The sequence below is a fragment of the Cebidichthys violaceus genome, unplaced genomic scaffold, assembly GCF_023349555.1.
Source record: "Cebidichthys violaceus isolate CVI_PGR_0920_01 unplaced genomic scaffold, fCebVio1.0.p SCAF_205, whole genome shotgun sequence".
Taxonomy (NCBI): domain Eukaryota; kingdom Metazoa; phylum Chordata; class Actinopteri; order Perciformes; family Stichaeidae; genus Cebidichthys; species Cebidichthys violaceus.
Genome location: NW_027176379.1, coordinates 38,384 through 64,505, shown reverse-complemented (window position 1 = coordinate 64,505; position 26,122 = coordinate 38,384). Strand labels below are relative to the sequence as shown.

Below are 26,122 nucleotides of genomic sequence, written 5' to 3'. Positions count from 1 at the left end.
GCGTGGACAAATGTTTTGGGATTCAAATTCAATTAGCCCGGGTGACTTTTGAGACCAACTTAGCCATTTAGTCCATTCTCTCACACTTGGCTGTCCTCTTTGTACTGCCAGATAATTGGTAGTCTTTAAGGAACAGATACTAAATGAAAAACTGTGTGCAGCACTAATTTAACGTCCCATCCAAAATGTAAAATAATTCAAAGGAATAATAGTTTTTCATGTAAGTTTGTGTATGCAGCATAGAAAAGACACTAATTAGTTAGTAAAACATTAATTTAGGGCAGCACAGCACCCAGTGTTTGATCTTGTGTAACTACCTCCTGGTGCATATTCCAATTTGTTCCCTGTTGGATTATTAAACATGTGAAATTAAAATTCAACAAGAAAAAACTTGCTGTTGTTGCAGCTATGACTTAATGTTCTTGTGGAGAGATGCCACGGTTAAAAAAAAAAAAAGATTAAACATACAGAGAACAACCATCTGTGTCTCTGTGTTGCCTCGGCAAGTAACACTTTAATAACCGTGACAGAACATCATCTTGTGGGGTAAATGTTAAATACCTGTCAGAGCCCCCGTTTATTTGGGAGAAACAGAGGAATTACACGTTCAGAGTTGTCGGGCTGTCAGGTTGTGTGTTACTGAACTGATGAGAAAATGAGTCTGGCATTTACATCAGACTTTAATTTGGTTGTTGGGGATCACATTTATTCCAGGTCATGAGCTGCAGATGAGTTGCTCAGGTGTGGCATTTTGAAACGAGCTCTGGCACTTTTCCAACAGAGCAGCATAATGCATTTTTAGATAAAAAGGAGTGAATGGGAGTTCTGAGTTCTGACGGACGCCTGATCACATTCGGCTGTTAAAGACTTTGGCATCTACTTAACTAGAATCAGAGGATTCTCTCTTCTTGGTGTCATCTTCATTATCTCCGTGAAGTCTTTTTTACTGCTGCACTGCTCAAGTCTAATTCTTCCTTGTGCCAATTTTCATTACTGAAAATCACATATAGTTTAGAATAAAGTATAACATCTTTGGTAATTCCGTCAGTGTTCAGTGAGTTTGGTGATCAAACAATGTAAAATAAATTGTGATCGTAAGGTTCTTCACTTCTTGGTAACTCTCATACATTTGAACGTCTCTGTGTAAATTGCAACAAAGCAGGTATTGTATGTGTCAAACTTACTCATCTGATGAAAGGTATGTAACATAATATGTTACATGTAATGTAAATATAGCTTTGATTATGTGTCCCTTTGCATTTTGAATCAAACCACCCGACTACACATTATTATAAATTGTGCCATTGTAGAAACTATTAAAGGTAGAGGTCTATGTGGAGAATGTCCTCAGCTGCCTTAGACGCAGAAGTGCAGCAGTTAATGCAGAAAGATCCGCTTACACTTTGTTTTCTTGAAAAACATAAAAAAATAGAGGCAGGCAGATTGTGTTACTGTTGGGCAGAGCCAGGCTAGATACTTCCCCCAGCTTTAAGCCTTTATGCTAAGCTAAGCTAATCATCTCCTGGTTGCATTTTCATATTTAGAGTACAGACATGAGAGAGGTATCAATCTACTCAAACTATTCTTAAAATAAGAATTCCTTTTCTCAAATAACTCAAACTATTTCTTTAATTTTATCTTAATTTGGGTCTCGCAATATTTTAAATTTTTTCTTTAAATCACCTACATTAAAGCACTTTGAAAAAAAAGGATTCTTATTTAATTTCAATTATAATCGCCACTCTTTGTTGTGTTCGCTTGTTGATAATAATTAATAGCCAAAAGACATTTGTAACAATTTTAATTCATGCAAATGCAAATATACTTTGCTGTCGATACTTTAATAATCAATAAAGAGTAGCATTAGCATTAGCATTAGCGAGGCAGAGTAACAATACTTTGTGTGGGCTTAGACCAGATTTCTTTTAGGACCAATCAAAACTCACCCTGCCATGCTGCTGTTGGCGGAGCTCTCTCCGATCTGCGAGCTGGCGATCCACTTGGTCTCGCCCACCACCGTCCTGGCGTGCGGCAGGCGGCCCACGTCTTTCACCGTCATCATCAGGTGCTGTGACGACTTCAGGACCCTGACGGCTTCGTCGTGCGGGATGCCCAGAAAGCTGCGGCCATTCACCTCCAAGATCTGGTCGCCGACCTGCGGGGAGCGGAGCGAACACAGAGGCATGGCGGGGGGGACTGAGCAAGGCGGTAAGGGTGGACCGGGCAGAGACTGTTGCATGCACAGGTTCATAGGTCAAAGGTCAGAGACAAGAGGTGGTGGAGGTGTTTAAAAAAAGTTGAATGGATCAGAGTGAGATGAGCAGGGTGTAGGTTTCTTGTCCAAAGTTATGGCAGCAGAACAGAACAACAGAAATAATTAGGCCACAGAAGGAATAAAGTATTCTCTGCTCGCTGCCAGGTTCACCACCAGGACTGTTTAATATGTAATGGAAAAGGCTTTCATATGTAATTTCACATTCTATCACAGGGCTGAGCCTGGGGGCAGCAGCAGCAAGAGTATAATGATGTCCATACTAAACACCACCTTGGACCGTACCTTCTATAATGAGCTGGTGTACTGGCGTGTTTGTTTAGCATTTAAAAAAAAATAAAAAAAAATGTTTCTGTCTGTTTCTTTATTCCATTTCTACTTAACTCTGGTCAGCCAACCGACCCTCACAATCACTTCAATGTTCTCTTAGAGCAGCAGCTAACGCAAACTTGACATTAAAGACATTCGGAATCTGGTTTTAGTTTCTTGGGTGCTTTCCAACAACCCGAAGTGACCCAACACCACATCTGTCATTGCTGAAGCACTGCAGCACATCTGAGGACATTCTCCACATAAACCTCTACCTTTATCTGCTTCTACAATGGCACAGTTCCTAACAACGTGTAGGGCCGTTTGACCGCACATGCAAAGAGACACACAATCAAAAGTGTATTTACAGATGCAATCAATCTAATCTCATCTAACCAGCTCCACTGCAGTGTGAACACACCCTGCTACCACAGCAAACACTTCTTATCCGCGCTGTCAGGCTGAGCTGAAGCCTCGGGGACGCGGGACAGATTTTAAGACAGATTACAAGCTGTTTGTTCCAGCTGTTTGCATTACAAAAAGGCACGAAAAGGAGTCAATAAGCTGCTTCTTACGGACTTTATACACTGTTTGACAACACTAGAGCTCAGTTTATTGTGAGCTCTGCTCGGTTTATCTCAGGTTCACTTGGATTTGATACAGCTTGAGAGCACACATGGCTTTGAAACGTGGACGCACAAAAGACACAAACACACCGCCATCTTTCTTCTCTCTGTCACTTGAAGAGAAATGCCATTCTGACTTGAGTGCGGTCGTGATGAACATTATATTATCGTATCATACTCATCAATTTACGAGTGTTGTCACTGCGTACAGTAATAGACAGCTGTCTGTAAACTATGTTCAGTAAACGCTTGAGCTGTTTCAGCTAAATAAAATGTGAATGAGTCCTCAGCCTTTGCTGTGGCACTTCCAAACTGAGGTCAGCAGCATCCCGTTTGCACCGGTCATCCTGCAGATCCTCTCTAGAACTCGATGGGCCTTTCTCACCGCAGACATTTTGACTTGTCACAGCAGGAAAAGCACGGGTGTTACTAGTAACATTAACAAAGACACTGCTGCTTTAAGTAAAAGTAACAATAACAGTGTACGAATACTGTTACAAGCATGGTCTTCAATTCAAAATTGTACTTAAACTACATACAGTATTGTCATCAAAATAGACGTAGGGTACTTATGCAGAATGGCTCCTTTTATTATTGGATTGGAACCATTTTTTGAATCAGTAGGTAAGCATCACTAATGTTGTAGCTTACTTAACTACTTCAAATACTGCCAGGTAGCTTAACCTGTAATAATACATCATAATGTATGAGCTATTTCTTGTTGAGTATTAGTTATATTTTGTATTAATAATCTGAAGTTGAAGTGGAAGTGTATAAAATGAACATGATATATGTGTATTTGTCACGAGTAATTTCCTTTGTAAGTTGTATAAAGCCGTTCTCGAGTAAATGTATCTTGCTAACAATACCACAATGCAATATGTCCCATTTCATCGATGAACAAATTGCATCCGTTAGTGATAGTAAATAATAAATGGCCTTTCTAGCCTTCCTACTACTAAAACCTATTCCCACACATTCATTCACTGACGGCAAAGGCTGCTGTACAAGGTGAATCCTACCAGCCGGGATAGTCTAAATGCTCATTTCCACACACTCACACACACCTCTGTCACATCTTTCAGGAGCAAATCGGTATCTTACCCAGGGATATTTTGACAGGCAGACTGGAGGAGTTCCAATAAGTGTCTGAAATCTCTAACTTCCTGCTCACTAAAGAGTAAGGCCCCAAAAGCTGACAAGTCATTGAAGAAAAACCTTCTGAGTGCACATGGCCTCACACTGGGGTGAAGGTCCTCCTTTCAGCATGACAGCTGACAGAAGCATGCAGACAAGACAATGCTGGAGAGGCCAGTGTACAAGTCTAATGTTGTTAAATGGGCCAGTCAAAGCCCTGACTGGAACGCTGAGACATGACGATGACGGCTCACAGACGTCCACCATCCAATACGACTGAGCTTGAGAGGATCCGTCAGGAAAGGCGGGAGGAACTTCACCGAATTCTGACGCGTAAAACTTGCAGAGACTCGCCCTGGAACACTCTGAATACTTTCAATTCCCGGACACATCAGAAGACATATCATTGCTGCTTCACAACCAGGATGACAGAAGACATGTTGACATGTCACATCAGGGACAGCACAGGTTTAAATAAAAAAAAAAAGACTGATTTGGTTTTAGGACATCGCTAAAAACCTGGTTGAATAGCTTGAAGAGAACAGAGCCGTCATTAAGGTTACTAGTAACACCGGTGCTCTTCCTGCTATGAAAAGGTCTGCTGAGAAAAGGGCCTATTAGTTGCTATGGTGATAGGGATTGAGGTGATATGCAACAAGGCCTGTGGTCTGGAATCAAACCGGGGACGCTGCACCGACACACCCCGTCTTTTTATTCTGTATTTTACGGGCTCTCTGGTCGAGTGGAGACATGACATTGCAGGAGAAGAAATCAAAATGTGAATACAATCATATGGATGAAAACATACCCGGTAATATATACTGGTACATGGTAATGTTTACTGTTTTACATCTTTCCAATGTGTAGTCCACATTATACTTTTGCCTGCACTACTGTATCATTCCTGCAGTTTGTTGAAGCACTGCTGTGTGTCAGCACCAATTAATCAAGTCACATTATGTGCACCTGTTGTATTTGGCAAATGATTGAAACTTAGATTTTGACTCTAATAACGCGCTGATTAAGTTTTATGACCCCGCGAGACTGATTGAAAACTAAACTGTTAATTACAGAGGAACGAGTTAGAGAATGCCAATATGCTGTCATTGTTCTCCAAAGAATGTCTTCATTATTGTAATGGTCCGGGACAGATCGATCAACGTTTCGGAAAATTAACCCCTTCACTCACTGGGGTTCTAACACAAAACACTAACAACGGCATCACTGACATCTCTCCTCTCCCCTCACTCAATCTCTCTTCTCATTATTCTGCTCTTCCTCATTATACTTCTATTTGAGAGTAGATGGGCCCTGTCCTGAGTCACAAGCAAATCATTTCTTGTGATTAATCTCTCTGTCACATCAGAGGCACCGCCACAGCGCTGCATTCTGGGCAATTAAACAACAAACAGTGGTAATGATGATTAAAGCTGTGATCGATGCTGCGTGTGCAGCATAGACTGTACATAAGAAGTAGCCCATTGTTTTGTGTACTACGGTTTCTGGGAGTCCAAGTCAAATCTCAAGTCTTTTGTGGTTGAATCGACAAGATTGTTGCAGGCTACAGACAAACTTGATAACATTATTAGGCGTGCAATAGTAACGGTAACCTTTACAACCATACTGTATAATTACACTGGGTATCCTTTTAATAACCGTTTATAATCTACCGTAAATCAACAGATCTGTCTTTTTCTCGGTTTAATGTATGCTAGCAGATGGCGGCGGCGTAACGTGGATGATCAAGTTAACCGACCAATTTTGCAGTGAAGGCAAAGCCAGCACTCTATGCAAACAAAAGTGGCAAGCAAACAAACATTCTTCTTAAAAATATTTAGCCAAAAGCACTTCACTTTTCAGACCCAGAGGTTGCTGCTTGGTGAGCAGTGAAATGCGAAAAAAAACCTTTAACTCCAATCTTCGAATTATAAATCCTCTATGTCCACAATATGATTCCAGCTGCAGCTGTAAACACACACCTGTGTGTGACCTAAGGCCCAGGCAGGAGGAGGGAGAAGTGGATTGAGAAAGGTGTCTGTGGTTCTATAGTGACTCTACGGTCTAATCCATAGAAGTAAACAAGCTGCCATTACCCTGGTGGCATCCTGCTTGTCACATGTAAAGGACTTCAGAAGCTACAGCCTCACTCATCCACTGGAACATGTTCCTTCATCACAACAAACACACACGGCCGTTTATGTTGACTCTCCACACACAGTCCTGCTGCCATAAGTACTCACTCACCAAATGTGTATTACTCCACAGTTGAAAATAATCCCCTACAAATGCACTATTTACTGTTGTTTAAGTGTGTTTTTTTATGAAATTAAACATTGTTTGTGTCCCATTTTTAAAGATGTCCTTCAGTGGGAACAGATATAGTGAGATTGTAAAGTAAAGAGAGATGGACTATTTTAAGTTTGGTTTCATAAAATGTGTGGACAATAAGAACACATAGATATCACAGTGACGTTTGAGAGCCTAATTCTAATCAGTTCATCCTTGAAGTGGTCCTTTGTGTCAAATGTGAAAAAAATTCCCTCAAGGCATTCCTGAGATATCGCCTTCATGAGAATGGTACGGACAGACAGACAACCGAAAACTGTCACTGGCACAAATGCATATCAAACTTAACCTGAAGAGACAACCGGATGCTGCTTCATGAATTCATCTTCATGCATCTCCATGAAATCCAAATTCTTCATCTGACTCATTTTGGATTTCATCTGAATGCAAAGGAAGAAATCATGGATTGCAAGTTTGTTGATTTCAAATCATTTGCAGCAAATTTATTCTGTAAACCAATGTCGCCTAAAGCTGCAACATTCCTTTTCGTAGCACTTGGTCAAAAGTGGTTACAAAGCTATTTTCCCCAAATCTACAGTCTTAACTAATTCAGCCTAATGTATGACTAGCATCCACATTCATTCACTCAGGCTAATTTCCTTATTCAGAATGAGCGAGATCAGATGAGCCATCTGCTTTGTAGAGCCAGTGAACCTGAATTTCTTTAGACTTAGCCCCTGCAGTAATGGCAGCATCACCAGAGTGCAACACATTAATCAGATGGCAAGTAAGTATATGGCCTCTGCAACGTAATCTGCAATAACAGCACTAATAAACTAACAAATTGGCAGTAAAAAGATTGAACCAAAAAACTACACAGCCACTTATAATCATTCTCTCTCCCCCGTGCTGCCTTACAAATAACCCTTAAAAGAAGAAGATTCTCTCCATTTGTAGACAGATTTAAATGCAAATTAAAGTGCATCACTTGGCATGTGGTAAGTGATGAATTATATCCCTTGTCCTCTTCTGCTCACACTAATTGCTCTCCAAAAAATATATATATTCTGGCTCCTTACTAAGCTCTTTTTTTCTTTCTGCTTTTACAAGATGACTTTGTGATCTCAAAAATGAATAAATGAGCACATTTTTGAGTTGTGGCAAATTCCATCACTCAGATGGATATATGAGGCGCGTTAAAAGTTTTATAATATAGATTGAAAGATAAGAGAAGGTCCTACTCTATGTGTTTAATCAGTATTGCGTGAATCCCAGTGTGTCTTTGCGCCCCCTAATATGTTTTTGAGACAGTAGAGCAATGATGGGTGACAGAGGAGGCGAGCAGACAGATTATTGTGTTCCCTTTGAGTCGTCCTACTCAAGCGTTTGATCAGGACCACTGTCAAAGATTCATCTGACATTATCAGAGCTGTGTGATGAACAGTGAGGGTTAGACGGCTCAGGGCTGAATGGTGGCGGACACACAGAGGGGAGATAGAGGGATAAAGTGGCAGCTCCAGACCACTGATCCCGAAAGCTACATTAAGAAGAGTTAAGCCGTTTTATCTCTTCCTTTGGCACGTTTTTCACTCAAATGCTTCCTCTTGTCTAGCCAGCTCTCTCTCAGTGTATGTGTGTGAGAGTGAGTGAGGGAGTGTGTCCTGTTGGTCACTTATCATGTAATAATATGTGGTTGAAGTGTGGACTTTCAGCTTTAATCCAATGGATATAACAAAAACGCCACATTAACCGTTTAGGAATTACAGCTATTTTTATACAGTCCCCCGTATTTTCAGAGGCTCAGAAGTAATTGGACAACTGTCTGACAGAAGGTTTCATGGAGAGGTGTGGCCTGTTCAATTGTTATTCCATGACAAATTAAGCATATAGAAGGTCTGGAGTTGATTCAAGATGTTTAATTTGCATCTCAGCCCACTCAGGACCAAAGAGGTGTCAATGCAAGTGAAGGAGGCCATTATTAGGCTGAAAAAACTAAACAGACCTATCAGACAGATAGCAGAAATATTAGGATTGTTAGAATTCCTTCCTTGGTGAAGGAAAACCCTTTCATAACATCTCCTAAAGACAAGAATACTCTGGAGGAAGTAGGTCTGTCATTGTCAAAGTCTACGATCAAGAGCTGAACACATCTAAACACAGAGAGTATACGACAAGGTCCAACCCACTGGTAACACTGAAGAACAGCAAGGCCTCATTAGACTTTGCCAGAAAACATCTGAAAAAGCCTGACATTGAGTTATGGAACAAGATTCTTTGGACAGATGAAACCAAGATGAACTTGTACCAGAATGATGGGAAGAGAAAAGTGTGGAGAAGGAAAGGAACGGCTCATGATCCGAAGCACACCACATTTCTTTCTGTCAGACATGGTGGAGGCAGTGTTACGGCATGGTGGCTTGTATGGCTGCCAATGGAAATGGTTCACTGTTGTTCATTGAGGATGTCAGAGCTGATAGATGTAGCAGGATGAATTCTGAGGAGTTTAAGGCTAAACTATCTGCTGCAAAAATGATGGAAAGGCTCTTCTCAGTGCCGATAGATAATGGCCCAAAACACAACGCGAAAACTACCCAAGAGCTTCTCAAGGCAAAGAAATTCAATATTATTCAATGGCCAAGTCAGTCAACTGATCTCAACCCAATTGAGCATGCTTTATCTACCTTACCCTACCTAAGATAAAACTGAAGGCATAAAGACCCACAAACAAGCAGCAGCTGAAGGAGGCAGCAGTAAAAGCCTGGCAAAGCATCTGTAGGGACGAAACTCAGCGTCTGGTGATGTCTATGGGTGCAAGACTTCAGGCAATCGTTGACTGCAATAGATTTTCCTCAAAATATTAAAAATAATCCTTATATTGACAACTATTTTAGAATTACTTCGGAGACTCTGAAAATGGGAATGACTGTAAAAATTATCCTAAACGGTTAATGTGATATTTTTGTTACATCCATTGACTTAAAGCTGTAAGCCGACACTTCAACCACATATTGACTGCTTCATTTCAAAGTCACGTAAAGAGGCAAAATTTGAAAAATAGTGTCACAGTCCCAATACTATTGGCCCTGACTGTATATCCAGATTGTTATCAGGATGTGGTTGAAATGAACTGCAGTTCATAATCAGAATATGTTTCACGTTCATCTCGAGTGACTGCAGGACTGAATTTAATACTTTTCCCTCAATTATCTGCTGCACCAGTTTTAGTGTCTCCTTTTTGTATTTTTTTTTTATCCTTGAAAAAAAATCATGGCACTGCTGTATTAAACATCCGAGTAATGAAAATCCACTAGCTTAAAGTATTTTTTAATTAATGTTGAACAGTTAGCAAGTAGAAAGGTAACAGCCTGTCTTTCTTCAGGTGAAGTTCCTTTTAAAATCATTCTTCAAACTCGTAAATGGTTCTGCAGCAAATTCTGCTGGTAATCGAAGCAGGCCCAGCTATGGTTTACGTTTGAACAGATCTTTAATTTACCTTGAATGTAGCCCTAAAGCCAGACAAGCACTCTGCAGCTGCCTCAGTTTATCTGACATGTGTCTATCCTGAGTAAAACCCACACTGATGTTGACTGATCTGGGTTTTACTCAGCAAAGTCTTTCAAATAACAAAGTAAAGCTGCTTTCTGGTGCAGCCTCTGAAGTCCTGCTTGTTAGATGGAAGCCAGAGTCTATCCGTGAGGAGGCAGTCCCAGAGGTGGAAACTGTGACCACCGCTTGTGCTTGATCAAACAGTAAACCAAAGGAGAGACCACTGCACGCTTTAGGGCTGATTTGCTAAAAGATGTCTGGGCTAAATCAATTTGAAAGGTAAATGACAAAAGTTGAACATGAAGGAACTCCCTTTATTAAAATGCCTTTTTTATCGGTTATATGTAACTAAATAAATAAAATAACCAGATTTTTTGTAATGTAATGAAATGTTGGACAACTGCAGCTGTGTCTTTGGTCTCTTATAAGCACGTGAGGGTCGGGCACATTGTGTGCATGACATGAAAATAAGGAAATCAATCAATCAATGTCTTTCGATATGCAAGTCACCCAATCAGAGCCGGATGACCTCAAGGACTGCGTTTTATTACAAAGGTGACTAGATGCTTCGTCATCGCATTCAAGGACGTCCGTTCACACAAAACCAAAACACAAGTGAACTTGTCTCTCTAACCAGCTCTGAAAGCGTCTCCAGTGATTACATCTCAATCACATTTGCATTTAGAGCTGCTGAATAATCCAAGACATGTTTCTCTCCAGAAAAAAAACAAGACCCTGTCTCTCTGAGCTCCGCCTCTCATACCTCGGCTGTCCTGACATTTCCTCCCTTGCTGCTGCCCCGGTGGCATAATGTGGAGATCAGACATCGCCTGTGTCACACTGCTTACACCTTTGTCCTCTTAACGCGCATGACTTGTTAAGAGCTTGACTTGATGAGCCGGAGCTTCTTCCGAAATGAAAAGGGACGGGCACATGGTGTGAGCCAAAGTCCAGACAACATATTATCCTCAGTTTGAGACATTCACTGGAAATGATTCAACTTTAATTAGACCCATTAGCTCCATTACCTTTCAACTCATTACAAGTCATTTATTGATTTCTTTCATTGCGGTCTCCAGTACCTTTCATTGTACATGATTCTCTTTCCTGTTTAATTTCCTCCCTTGTCTTCCCCTGTACCTCACCTTCTATATCTTCCTCACACTCGCTCCTTCCCCAAACCTCTTCTTTATAGCTAGATGTCTTCTCTTCTGTTCTCGCCCAAACTGACTCCCGAGCTCCACTTCAGTCATCCATCATCAGGGATTCCCCTCAACCACCAGCCACAAGTGATTGCTCTTTAACTCTGAAACAACGATCACGCTGCATTTTGTGTCACGTCCCATCTGAACAAAGCAGACTAAGTTCAGAAGCGAGGTTCAGTTCATCCTCAAGCAGCAGTGTTTTCTGATTCTCGGCTTCCACGATGTTCCGGCTGCGCTTGTTAATAATGGTCAACGCATTTTCTCAAACTGACAAACACAGTCCAGAAAGCAGATAATAGTAAATAGTGGTTTTCTATAACATTTTATCCTTGTAACTTTTATGAATAACTTATAGGACCAGCCACACACGTCAACTTTAAACTTTTCAAAGGTTAAGTCTTTATGAGAAGTAGAAACAGAGCAGTTATCTCTGCTAATCTAGTGACATACAGTAATAATACAAAATACTTGTGTGAATATTGTACTTTTACGTTGTAACGATTTTTATCACAAAAACAAAGAATTGTAACACGCTGCCATGACTGACCTTCAACTAAATGATGAGAGCAAGAATGAGAGTTTTAGGCATTAAAACCAGCAACACCAATCACGAGTGAACAAGTCCTTCAAAGAGGCGGGCCAATAAAATGAACTCAATAAATTCAAATTTTGTTTTTGCACGATGTGTGACATGTCTACTTCATATGGACAACGTCCATCATTTGAAATACCAGACGATTTTTAACTTCATAGTCACAAAGGTCCCATAAATATACACCTAGAAGATTATTCAAACTCAAAGTTATTCATAGCCATGCTTTAAAAACTAACAAACAATATGATGTATTATGCTATTATAAACTCGGGTGACCTTAAATATTCAAATGTAATCACTCACAATTCCCTTAATCTATAAATTGGCGTAGGAGCCAGATGAATAATCCTTAAATGACCTTTCTAAGCATCCTAATCATTAAAGTAAAGACAGACTGAGGAGCCTAAGCACCAGAACAGGGCTTCACTGTGGCCTTTTAAAGCAGTGCTTTGGGGGTCCCAGCCTGTATCTATATTATTTATTTTACCATCAGAGCATTCACAATAATCACTCAAAAGCTAATTACACAAGTTTTGCAGCTCTCTCGCTCTCTGACTGACTGTTGTTTCCCTTCTGTCTGTGGATTGCTACAATAAGGGGGAAATGAGATTACGGGATGCCCACTATGTTTATATACTGATAAATGTCACTGCTGCTGATCTTTCAAAACAACCTGATCCGTGGAGCACGAAGAACGTCTCAATGATGCAACTCTGACAGCAGTGCAGCGAGACGAGCCGAGTGAAATCTGAGCGTAGAAGCCTGACTGACTGATCCCGTCTGAGCATACTAATAAACCAACGCACATCCAGACTGCATCAAATAATCCCTCCACCAAACACTGATGTGTTAAAGTGCATCACGGTGGCCCGGAGCACAGATCAGCGTGACGAGTCGGCCCCCATGTGTACCAAGACCGGCAGGAACTCTTTCTACTGCAGGTTTTAGCAAAGAGCACACGCTGGCAGGAAGACGTCTCCTCGTGAAAACACGTTCATCACATGAGCCGGAGTCCGCTGAGCGTCTTTTAAAGCACAACAGCTACTCACAGTATCACAAAGGTTTCATGTGACCAACAGCCCCAAAGATATTGAACTTACAACGATATATAAACACGGCCAAGCAGAAAACCCTTCGCATTTTCAGAAACTGGAAAATGAACAGTTCTACTTGATAAATGACTCAAACAATGAATGGATCATAAGAGATGTTGCATTACCTGTTATGTCTGTGAATCAGCCTCTAATGTTGAATGAGTTATTTTCCCAGCTATGCACTGAGCAGTCAATAGTCGAGACACATTCTGAGCCACAGCATATCTCCATGTTAGCTGCTCTAGATTTGTGCTCCAAGTGAATGAAAGGTTCCTCTGTTAGAACTGCTCTTAGTCACCAAATACGTGGGTTCACCTTTATACAGGCTTCTTAATGGTGTGGGTTCACGGTGTGTCTAAACACTCTGACTCTGAAGCTCCACTGTGCCTGGATAGAACCACATAGAGCCTCTCGTATGGCTGTAGACTCGTTTTTTATTGAAGGATTTGTATTTTTTAGCCCCACATGAGTGTCTGCAATGGAATGTTTGATGCAATAACCATGTGTGAAGTCAAAAATGTTCTCATTAAAATTTTGATTATCAAAATAGTTTGAATGAATTACTTTCCGCGGATCAGCTAATTTATTAACCAAATAATCATTCCAGCAATAGATAACTTTTCTCAAAGGAAGACTAATCAAATATTGGCATATTTGAAGATAGTGTGCACGGTTTTGCCTCACAGTGAGGTCAGTGCATGACACAATGCAGACAATACTAAAGACTATACAAGGCTTTGAATTGAGCTAAATCCTCACACCAAGCTATACTGCCTATAGCTCATGTATCCCTGCTCTTTGAATTGTTCACAGAGACTTGAGAGGCTGCTCTCCCAAAAGTTTCCTGACATAAGCACAATGCCTTAGAGAAATACTTTTCCTCACCACAAATGATCACAGAGACAGAGACGGGTGGTTTGGTGCAGAGGAAGTCTTGCCCTTCAGTTCTGACTGCTCAGGTTCAACTCCCAACATGTTCAAAAAAGATCATGACTGCGAATGAAGTCTGGTTTTTAGCACATTTAGATTTATAAGCATAACCAAAACATTACAGGACCATCCACCCAATTCCTAATGAGAGTTTTAGTAGTTTAGACCTGAACTAATAAGATCACAGACGAGTATACTGATTACCTACTTTGACTTGTGATCCTGTTAAACATTTTAATGGATTTATTTCTTGGATGATTCAAAGCTGTGGCAAAGACAGTCAGCACATAATTCTAATTTATTTCTTTTTAGTGGCTACTGAAATTGTACACCCTTGGGGAAAAAAACAATTATATAAAAAAGAATATTATAAATAAAAAAATATTTATAAAGACTAAAAACAGCTGACAGAACAATTTAAATTGATTGGATGGAAAAGCAGCAACATGTATACAAACTGATACACAGCACCAGCAAAATAGATTATTAGAAAATGAATATTAGTGTTAGATCTACTCTTTTTATTCATACACTGAATAAATTACAGATTCGAGCATCATCTGCGAGCTGCTTTGTGGCAGGGCCTGAGGCTCTCAATGATTTACTGAACCGAATAGACTCTTCCCTGTTAATCTGGCAAATTGCCTGTTTTTTTTTCTTCCAGTAAGACCAGCCGTCAGCTTCCATCCTCTGTTCACTCTATGTTGCTCTTTATAGAACAGTTTTAATAAAAGGCGAGTCTGTTGGACAACAGTGAGCGCTGTGCTGCTGAAAGCTCAGTTCAGTCACACTCGCTGCTCCGTTGTAACAAACTACTGGGAACATTCTAAGGCTTCCGTCTGTGGGAGCCAGTCCCAACACAGTGGAGCGATCGCAACCACACGAGTTGTCTGGAAGCATCTGTTGAGGTTAATTCAGGCTGTGACAATCAATTATCTAAATCAGCTATAAGTGATGAAGTTCCACATGGATGCTTGCACTCTGCTCTACTCAACGCACACTTTAACTGGCTCGGTTTGTGTATTCGGATTCCAGCGAGATGCTCGAGTGCATATTTGAAGCAAATGTTTCCTCCGAGATGAACATAACAACGTGTTAGCACAGTGCAATGTCCAACAATACCAAAAAAAACGGCCTCACAGGAAAGATGTGGAATGAAATAAGAGTTTCATCTGTGTTTTTGGATATTGCCGCATGTGTGTGTGTGTGTGTGTGTGTGTGTGTGTGTATATATTGCTGTTCAGTTGGCAAACAACCATCAGAGCACAGTTACCGGCAGTCGCTTCCACAGAAAATGTGCAGTTTGCATTTATAAAGTGCAACTCCTAAAAATCCACAGGGCTCGTTCCATTTGTCTCTGTTCCACTTAGTATGACAGAGCAGCTGCTGTGACTTTGTAGTCTGTGCCAACCGATATGATACAATTACTAGTGTTTGGCTCAGCGGGGCGATTGATAATGTGGAGAGAGCCCTGCAGGAGCCACATCACAGAGAAACAGATGGGCTGTATTCACGCTCGCTCTCTTAGCCCGACTCCTAATGCGATAGAACATCCGAGTGCGTATATTCATATCACTCAGAGCAGGTGTGTGTGAGTGAGATGAGAGAATATTAAGGGACACAATGTCTTAAAGAAAACTCAGAATGCATTATAAAACAACACCACAATAACACATATTTCATATTGAATGCGTCTATAAAATGTTTACCGTCAATGTCGGCTATTCTTTTGGTAAGTGCAACAATTAAGAACAAAATAAAAATAGAATAAAAAGCTATATAAAAGGCAATACTGAGGAAAAAAAAAAGAAGAGAGGAAAAAAGACAAGCAGAGAGTGGGCGAACCAGCCGGGTTTTTATGTGAAGGGCAGCAGTTGTTATGTACTCCTCAGTGTTCCCTAGAGATGGATAGAAGAGGACGCCCAGGTGCCTCACTTTGATCAACAGGCCTCTGGGTAGCAATGACACTTTTCAGTTGTCTGTGTGGTCCACAGTTGATTCTCATGTTTATTAACGGAAACAGGGAACCGCCTTCTTTTTCTTCCAGCACAGCAGGGCTTTTCTACTGGTGTGAGCACAGTCACATCTCTATAATAAGTAGAAATAAATGGCTTGCTTTGCCTTTAAATTACTTTCCAGCTGTGCAGCCAGAAATAGTCCCTTTTCCCCTTCACAGAGCAGACCCATGGAAGCAGGGCTTCTACTGTACATGCACCTGCAGCCTGGATCTACTACTGCAGCACTGGTATCTTATATACAGTTGTGGTCAAAAGTTTAAATACACTTGTAAAGAACATAATGTCATGGCTCTCTTGAGTTTCCAGTTATTTCTACAACTCTGATTTTTCTCTGATAGAGTGATTGGAACAGATACTTCTTTGTCACAAAAAAACATTCATGAAGTTTGGTTCTTTCATGACTTTATTATGGGTTAACAGAAAAAGTGACAAAATCTGCTGGGTCAAAAATATACATACAGCAACATGAATTAGCAATTTTGGTGACTTAGAAAGTTGTGTCAATGAAATGAGCTTCATAGCATGGCCTCTTAACTTCTTGTCAGTGATTATGAGTGACTACAGCTGGTGACTTCTCTGAGGCCATTTAAATAGGGCTCATTGGATACAAACACCCACAAACGCTACAATGGGAAAGTCAAAGGAGCTCAGCATGGATCTGAAAAAGCGAATCATTGACTTGAACAAGTCAGGAAAGTCACTTGGAGCCATTTCAAAGCAGCTGCAGGTCCCAAGAGCAACAGTGCAAACAATTGTTTGTAAGTATAAAGTGCATGGCACTGTTTTGTCACTGCCACGATCAGGAAGAAAACGCAAGCTATCACCTGCTGCTGAGAGAAAATTGGTCAGGAGGGTGAAGAGTCAACCGAGAACCACCAAAAAGCAGATCTGCCAAGAATTAGAAGCTGCTGAATTAGAAGCTGAATTAGAAGCTGCTGGAACACAGGTGTCAGTGTCCACAGTCAAGCGTGTTTTGCATCTCCATGGACTGAGAGGCTGCCGTGCAAGAAGGAAGCCCTCACTCCAAAAGCGGCACCTTAAGGCTCGACTGAAGTTTGCTGCTGATCACATGGACAAAGATAAGACCTTCTGGAGGAAAGTTCTGTGGTCAGACGAAACAAAAATCGAGCTGTTTGGCCACAATGCCCAGCAATATGTTAGGAGGAGAAAAGGTGAGGCCTTTAACCCCAAGAACACCATGCCTACCGTCAAGTACGGTGGTGGTAGTATTATGCTGTGGGGCTGTTTTGCTGCCAATGGAACTGGTGCTTTACAGAGAGTAAATGGGATAATGAAGAAGGAGGATTACCTTCAAATTCTTCAGGATAACCTAAAATCATCAGCCCGAAGGTTGGGTCTTGGGCGCAGTTGGGTGTTCCAACAGGACAATGACCCCAAACACACATCAAAAGTGGTAATGGAATGGCTAAATCAGGCTAGAATTAGGGTTTTAGAATGGCCTTCCCAAAGTCCTGACTTAAATCCCATTGAGAACATGTGGACAATGCTGAAGAAACAAGTCCATGTCAGAAAGCCATCAAATGTAACTGAACTGCACCAATTCTGTCAAGAGGAGTGGTCAAAGATTCAACGAGAAGCTTGCCAGAAGCTTGTGGATGGCTACCAAAAGTGCCTAATTGAAGTGAAAATGGCCAAGGGACATGTAACCAAATATTAGCACTGCTGTATGTATATTTTTGACCCAGCAGATTTGATCACTTTTTCTGTTAACCCATAATAAAGTCATGAAAGAACCAAACTTCATGAATGTTTTTTGTGACAAAGAAGTATCTGTTCCAATCACTCTATCAGAGAAAAATCAGAGTTGTAGAAATAACGGTGAAACTCAAGAGAGCCATGACATTATGTTCTTTACAAGTGTATGTAAACTTTTGACCACAACTGTAGGTACTGTGGGGATCAGCTTGTGCAGCGAGTAATAGTTCAGAAATGGTTTACTTCCCAAGGATACAAACACAAGGACCTTGCAAGGAGATCACTGTTGCTCTGTTTTACATTATTTTTAGCTAATGTCGGCTTGTGGCTAATGGATGTCTTTGAGCGCAAACACTCAGGGTTTGGTCCTCATCAATGCTGTTTTCTGTACCATTGATTATTTATTCTTTACCAAGCTTCAAAGTTACTGCCACATTATATATATATATATATATATATAGCTAAAGCTTACAGAGCATGGATGCCATTATGTGCTGTTCTCTATTTTCCTGTAGCACTTATGTAAATAGTACACATACTTGTATTAGTACATGTTCTCTTCTATGTGCTAGTCTCTTCTTTTGTACATAATATGCACTGGATCTCAAAGCATGATAAACATACATTACATTATTTTTGTATCATTTCATAATGAGACACCTGATGTAACTAATAACGTGACCATGAGCGCAATCCCGGTTGTATCCGTACTTCTGTTAACCCTCAATTAAACTGACATTAAAACAATCACTCATGGTATGAAAGCCTAAAACACCCCAGGTCATACTTAAACTCTTAATGTCTGCCTCTCTTACACTGATGCTGATGTTTATTCTGCTGGATTTTAATATTTCTGTCTCCGCTGTTAAATCCTGTTGTGACGTTTCCTTCAAAAGCAGGAGCACAGAGTTGAGAATATTTCCCCTCAAGGGACAGTAAATCCCGTCTCCTTTTCTACATTGGCTGCGTTACTTTGGCCCAAGTTGTCCTTATCAGCAGCTATTTCACGTGTGATTTTCAGTAAATCCTGTTACAAGATTTTTTTCCTTTTAAGTATAACGCTGGTGACACGTTGTGCTTTCTGTTTCCTCTGCTACTTAATTTTCTGTGAAAACAAGTTATGAAGGTGATCCCTTTATCGGCTACAACATTAGGGATCACACACGCTGTATCATTGTTCTGCAATCACAGCAAACAACACAGTAATGAGACGTTGAATATGCGAAGGTCACTGCTCCGGTTATTGCTGAATTTTAAACCAACCATTAATAAAGTAAACTAGCACTGTGATCTCTCTGTACTGTTGTTGTGTGCAACCGTTATCAGAAATTGCAGTAACACATTGCAGGACGGAGTAGAAGAAATATTCATGTACGTTCAATACCTGTTATCAAAGACTCAGACGAAATAAGAACATATAACGTTCACAGCACAGATTGACAGCAAACAACCTAAGCTCAATTCTAGTTTACACTTTATGTTTTTCAGGAGGTGCTTCCAGTTTTTAACATTTATCATTTTTATTGTATTTACATTGCTAAACATGCTAAACCGTTAGTTTTCTCTTGGGGATATGAGAACAGAGGTTCAGTCACAAGGTTAGAGATAAACCGCTATTTTGAAACAAAACTCTTCAGTGTTTTACTTCCGACAGGAACAGGTAACCACTGATCGAACAATGAAACAATACACACATAGCACACTCTTAAAAAAAACACAATCCTATATTTCCACGATAGCAATGTCTCACGACAATAGGAAAACAATGTAATAATGTAAAAGTGGTTGCACTTCATCACCAAAACTCTCTTTGTAGTGAATTTCAGCTCATTGTTTTGGCCAACAACTTGATTTGGTTCACTCTCACCGCTCTCACGGTGTGGTTTCCAGCTGCAGCAGGCAGCAACAAAGCTGTGATGAACCCACTGCACACTACCTGCTGAGCACCGAACCGCAGACAAAGTAAGCGATAAGCTGCTGAACAAATAGCGGCGGAGCAAAGAGACGGATGTTTCCCACATGAGTTGGTAGAGACCAAAGACGGAGCTAAAAAGAGAAATCAGGTGGCCAGAAACATGACTCCAAATGAATGACAATGTTGCTCCGTAACTGCTGTGCAAATAAGCAACTGTTTGCCAACAAGTTTATTATATCAACTTAAAAGGTAATAATATGTTAATGTTGTGTGGCCTGGTAGAGTTGTATTTAATGGTTCCTAGTTATTCAACATCATGACTTTTCATTTTATCCCTGGAATACGATTGGATTACCTACTCTTACTTCTTCTTTTAAGTGGATGTGCAGGAATGCAGCTCATTGAAAGGGGGGGAATGCCTCAGTCCCAGATTCTCCAGAAATGATCTGGGGAAGTGTCATGTTGCAGACACTCAATGCCATTTATGGAAAATGCTCTTTTAAAGATGACTTTTATGGTATTTCTGCTCTATTAGACCCCTCACAGTGAAAAGAGGCGGAAAAGATGGGCGAGAGGAAATGTACCCAAGTAACAAAGGAATCCAGGTCAATTTCAAACCTATCATAGAAGAGCCCAGAAGTTGCTATTTTAGATTCTATTTTATACCCTTTTCTCTTTTTCTATGAACTGGAAGTAAAGTGAATCCAGCTGAATTTTCTCCTGACTCTTTCAGAGGCTTAAACTGCTGGCTGTGTTTGGTAATGCCTTTTTACTGAATAAAGGGGAGTGAACAACTCTCTTTAACATCAAAGGCTGGTCAGCATCAAATGTGATCAAAGATGAGTCTTCGGTCTCTTTTTATTGGCTGAAAGAGTCCACAGTTTGTTTTGAACCCCTGAGTAGTAATAACCCATGCTTGACTTGATTTTGTTGCCTGAAACTGCTGCAACATGAAACACTTACAGGCAAATTCACAAAGAATGGATAGCACCATGGATTACGCAACACTTGCAACCGCTATCCGTCACGCCTCAAGGTTCAATTCCCTAAAGATATTGCGCTAATGACAGTTGCATTAGCGCATCGGATTGCAATTATCAATATAGCAAAGAATACATTTTGCAAAGACAAAAAGACAAATCATTTTTTCAGACTGCGAGCTACAAGTTCTGGCTGACAAGCTGCAGAAGCATTCCTTTAAAGCTTCAGGTACGGAATTTCATTCCGGCATCCTTACTAAATTCTGACATTCAGAAGAGATGATGAGACTTTCAGGTCACACAGAGACTGAATATACACCGTCAGCTACTATAACACTTTCAAAATGCATTATGTTTCTTCATTGTCAAGCTGGCTGAAGCTTTGTATTCTGGTTAGAGAGAAACACACACACACACACGCACACGCACGCACACACGCACGCACACACACACACACACACACACACACACACACACACACAGTTGCTCGCCAAGTGCCTTTTTTGTCCTGATTTGTTTTGTGCTCTTTCAGCAGGATTGCTTTATCATCAGAGAGGATGGAAAATCACCTCTGTGCAAATTGAAAATACTTGGCATAAATCCATCTACATGTTTGGCACACTCTTTATTCAGTTAGATATGCACTGCAAAAAAGAACATGTTGAGAAAAGTCCAAATTCAAGGCAATAAAACTTTCAGTTAGTTCAACTTGATTTCTTGAATTGAAGCTTTGAGTTTAGCCAACTTAGAATTTTGTATTCATTCCAAGTTATAGTGATTCAAATCTCCATCCTAATCTTTATTGTTTTGTATCCACTTGGTGTTTTCAGTTTGTTACTGAACTTCACTTCACTTTTAATTACACTGAGTTTGATGTTATGAGCTAATTTGTTTAATTTTGTTTGTAATTTAAGATTATGTAATTTAGAAGACCATGTAACTTCTCTGAGATGTGTATAGAAAGACAATCCATCTTGTTGATGTCTTCATATATGAAACTAGAATTACTGCTTCACGGTCGTATGCCTCCGCCAACCAGTCATGTTTCAGTTCACGTCCATGTCCTTCCAAAATGTCATCGCTTCATCCTTTTATCCTGTCAAACTTTTGTCTGAAATTGTTATAATTAGCATATGAATTTTTAAGTCATGGCCCAAAATGTGTTAATGAGGTCACAGTGACCTTTGACCACCACATTCTAATCAATTCAATCTTGAGTCCAAGTGGACGTTTGTGCCAAATATGAAGACATTCCCCCCCAGGCGTTCCTGAGATATCCTGTTCACGAGAATGGACCGGACGGACGGAAGAACAGCCAAAAACACAAGGCTTCTGTCCACGGCTACTGCCGGCGCTGAGGCTTAAAAAGAGGGACAACTGGAAAACTCAGTCAAGTCAAGGCAATGCATTTTGGAAAGTATATGCTATCAATGTTTCTATATAACATGATCTGATGAGCCAAGTGAATGACCAATTGGACATTTTTCCTCTCATTATTGAGTTATACAACTGAACTAATGATTAAATGTTCTGAAAGTGATAACTAAAGAAACTGACAAAATACAGAGTGAACTTTGACTCTCTCACTTTTGTTGAAACAAGAAAATAGCTTGATTTCTTGGTACAAATACAATTATAATTTTGAACGCTGATTTATGTTTCTACGTCCTTATTTAAGCCAACAACATAAGTAGATGTTTTTACAGTGAGTGTGTACACCGTTTACATGTGTGTGGTTGGATTTTAGTAAAATAAAATAAAAGGAAAGTGTGAGGCTAAACACATTTATTCTAACTTGCAGACTTCAGCAAAATCTCCTTAATTATGAGTTCACGCAAACGCTCGGTGAACGTTAGGAAAAAGACGCAGGTAAATATATTACAGAAATCAAATAGTACCCAGTCGCCTCTCTGGTTACCTTCATGTGTTGACATCACAGTAGGCATGACCTTCTCCCTTACGCTTTAATTAAATTCAACCGAACCAGGCAGATGTCAGCAGAAGGGCAGTGGGCCGGACTGACCTTTCTCTTCCGTCAGATTGCAGTGAGTGGGCTGAGGTGCAGTACTGGAGACTTCAGTGACTAGACAAAGTCTTTCCTTGAGTCATCCAAACTGAACATTCAAGTGCATTCACGCACACTTGCGCGTGGATCTTAATTTCGTCATTTTTTGCAATTGTTTTTGTTAACGTCCCTTCTCAGTGCTCGGCCAAATTAACGTTACACACTGTTTTCACTACAACAAAGGTTGTCACAAGGCGTCGCGTCAAAAGAGGAGGCGGCGGGACAGCAAAGCGGTGTGGTAACATTTATACAGCCACGCTTTCAGTTGAGGAGGTGACATCTTGGTGGTGTGATGATTATAGAACGCTGGGAGCGATGCAAACCATCCATCATAGTCATTCTAGCCAGATGGGAAAAACCAGCGTACAGACAGTGAAGACAGTCTACTGCCGGGTAAGGAGCTGAAGCGTAAGCACCAGCGTCGTGGACAGTGATGAGGAAGCATCTTCTCCTGCTGAGCACTGACAATCAGAGACGTCTTTAGCTTGCATGAGCCAGAGGATGTTTATGACTCTGTTTAGGATGCACAATGGATCCCACCCTGTGAGTTATCACATAAGGGGCACTTAAATTCAAAGTCAGCTGCAGGAGCTGCAGGGCTCTCTATGCGATTTGAAAAAAAAAAAAAAAAAGTTAAGTTAGAATATTAAATAAAGTGATCTATACTTAAGGTGAATAGATAGAATTATTGGATTCTCTGGTAATTGTAATGGTTAGTCCTGGTTCACCTTGATCTTGTTGATAACATCAAATACTGTCATGGATTTATAAATCATCAGTGCTCATCGCCGTCTGACACGTACGCAGGGAGGTGCTCTTCATCGTGTGTATGAGACGCAACTAACTCCAATTCAAACACACCCGGGTCAGAGCAACTGACGTAGTATGAAGAGCAAGATAATCCATAGATAATTACAGAGTGCTGTAGTTTGAAGTTTAGGAGCACAGACCAAGCTGCGCATTGGGGTTAGAATGTGTTGATTGGATCATTGCCAATCATCACTTCCGTTTTTTTTGTAACAAGCGAAGTTGTAAAAAACATACTTATTTATACCGTACCATCTTTTCCAAAGCCTAACCAAGTACTTTTTTTGCATAAAAACTAATCCAAGTGAGCCTACATTGTAATGTACTTTAGAAAAGACTGTATGAAAAGTGACCAAAACTGACAATAAAAGGATACTTTCCGACCACTCAAAGCGCTTTCACACTACTTGTCATCATTCACCCATTCACACACTGATGGCTAAGTGACACCTGTCAGATTCATACACCGTATGCACAGCTACGGGAGCAATTTTGGGGTCAAGTGTCTCGCTTAAGGACACATGAACATGCGGCTAGCGGAGCCGGGGATCGAACCACCGATCCTCTGATTGAAGGACGACCCTGCTCTCCACTTAGCCACAGCCGCCCCCTCCACTATGATATCAGTATTATATCATAGCGACGGTCAGCTATACACAGTCTCTCCAGATAACAGAAGAGACTGGTTTGCCAGTCACTGGTGCTGCTGCAGTCTGCAGCAGCCACAGTTTGACAGAGTGGGCAGAATATTCATAAAACGCCCACATCAGGATCACCACCCCGAGCCCGGCGTTACTGGCCTTTATTGTTCTTTTACCTAAGAGATGCAGGAGGCTAGCAATAACCCACACCGTAGTGCTCTGCAAAACAGCAACTACATCACTTCAGTACCAAGGAGCGTGCACACCACAAGTCTGAATGTATCAGTAAACAAGATTTTGCTCCGTAAAACTAGCAACAACTAGTAGCACCCTCACTGTTAACAATGTGACGACAGTATGATGATTATTCACGCTACTGTCTCATCCACGTTAAGATTAGACAAACATGTTCTGTGTTCCTGAATGATGCCAAGTTGCCTCCATGCAAACTAAATATAAGTTCAGGTCCCATTTTAAATATGTCCATCACTCTGTTTCATATTGGTAAACCTGCCAATGACAACAACATTTAGAACAAAAATGCTATATCAGTGGATTTTATGTGTTCAGTAGCTTAGCTCTTGTAGACTGTAGCACAGTGGAACCAACGATCCCTTTCCACTCAGTTTTCAAAAAAAGTATTTAAAGATTACCAAGTCCAATAAAACAAAAGTCAAAAGGCCCCTTCAATGCGTACCAGACAGACAACACTGTAGGAACATGCATAGTTGTCTGGAAGATATTAATTCTTATCTTTTAAATACATACGTATATATCTTCTGCTTAACAGAATACAGTTGTGTCAGCCTATGATGCCAATACACTCGCTATCATCACAGCATCATCAAACTCCACCCTAGACCACATACCAGCACCAATAAAGCTAAGCTAAGCTAGGTTAGTGCCAACAACACCTGCCTGCTAACGCCTGCATCATCGCTGTTTCACAAACAGTCATATGGTAACAGCAGTTGAACCCGTTAGACGTCCATATGTAAAAGGCCACGTCCTCCCACTCCTCAAGCTCAGTTAGAAAAGTTCAGAGGGTGTCATTGTACTTGGAAACAAAGTTACAGCAGAGAGAACAGATTTGTATTAGTGGACAAATCAACCAGAGGTGTAGTATCCACAGATGTGCGTTTTCAGTCAGGCTCCAACTTCTCTTCCAAACTGGACGTGAAAACCACCAGAGCAGCTTCTTTCAACTGGCCGTCACTCTGATGAACACTTAATAATCAGTCATACTGCACTATTACCTCCATTTCATGTTTTTTATGTTCATATATATACACTTTTGTATATATGTATATTTGTACATCGTAGTTAAATGTTTATGCTTACCTCTGTTTTACTTTCTTGCCCTTGTTTTTTTTTTTGTTTATTTGTATATTCTGTGTATTTACGTTGAGAGCAACGGAACAACCGGAGTCAAATTCCTTGTATGTCTACGAACACAAAGCCAATAAAGCTGATTCTGATTCTCTCATTCATCCCCTGAGACTAAACACTTCCCCCTCCTTGATGAGGGCTCAGGCTGAACCAGGCTTTGGTGCTGCAGCATTAGGCCGAGGACGTTAAAGACAGCATTTAAAAATTCATGACCAGGCAGGGATCCTTCTGTACAGTTTAAAATGATCAAACACTACGGGTCACCGTTTTGCACACAATGTGACGTCCCTTTAGGAGAGGATGTGTCTAATCTGAGAGCAGTGCAGCTTTCCTCCCTGCTGAGAGTTGAACCCTGGTCTCTGGAGACAGTGGCAGCTCATCATCCAAATGTTAACCGTGCTGCCATTTGCCAGCGCAAATATGGAATATCTGACAACAAGGCATGAATAAATTAATATTAACATAATTTGAATGTTTGTTTTTATTTCAGCTGGTAAACAGTTGCTGTTGCTCTCCAGATTCCTCATTAACTATCGCAGTAACAAGGCTTTCTTCTCTTTACTCTTATAGATCATATTTCCACTTGCACCG

The 26,122-nt window shown here is 40.7% G+C and overlaps 1 protein-coding gene across 1 annotated transcript in view; it reads right to left on the bottom strand.

Moving 5' to 3' along the window:
- The window catches only part of whrna (whirlin a), a gene marked incomplete at its 5' end in the record, with an annotated part of 69,440 nt that overhangs the window by 34,955 nt on the left and 8,363 nt on the right, over nucleotides 1–26,122 (bottom strand). The window contains one exon of the mRNA XM_068716695.1: nucleotides 1,947–2,155. Within this exon, the coding sequence (XP_068572796.1) occupies nucleotides 1,947–2,155 (209 nt within the window). The remainder of the gene's footprint in view (nucleotides 1–1,946; nucleotides 2,156–26,122) is intronic.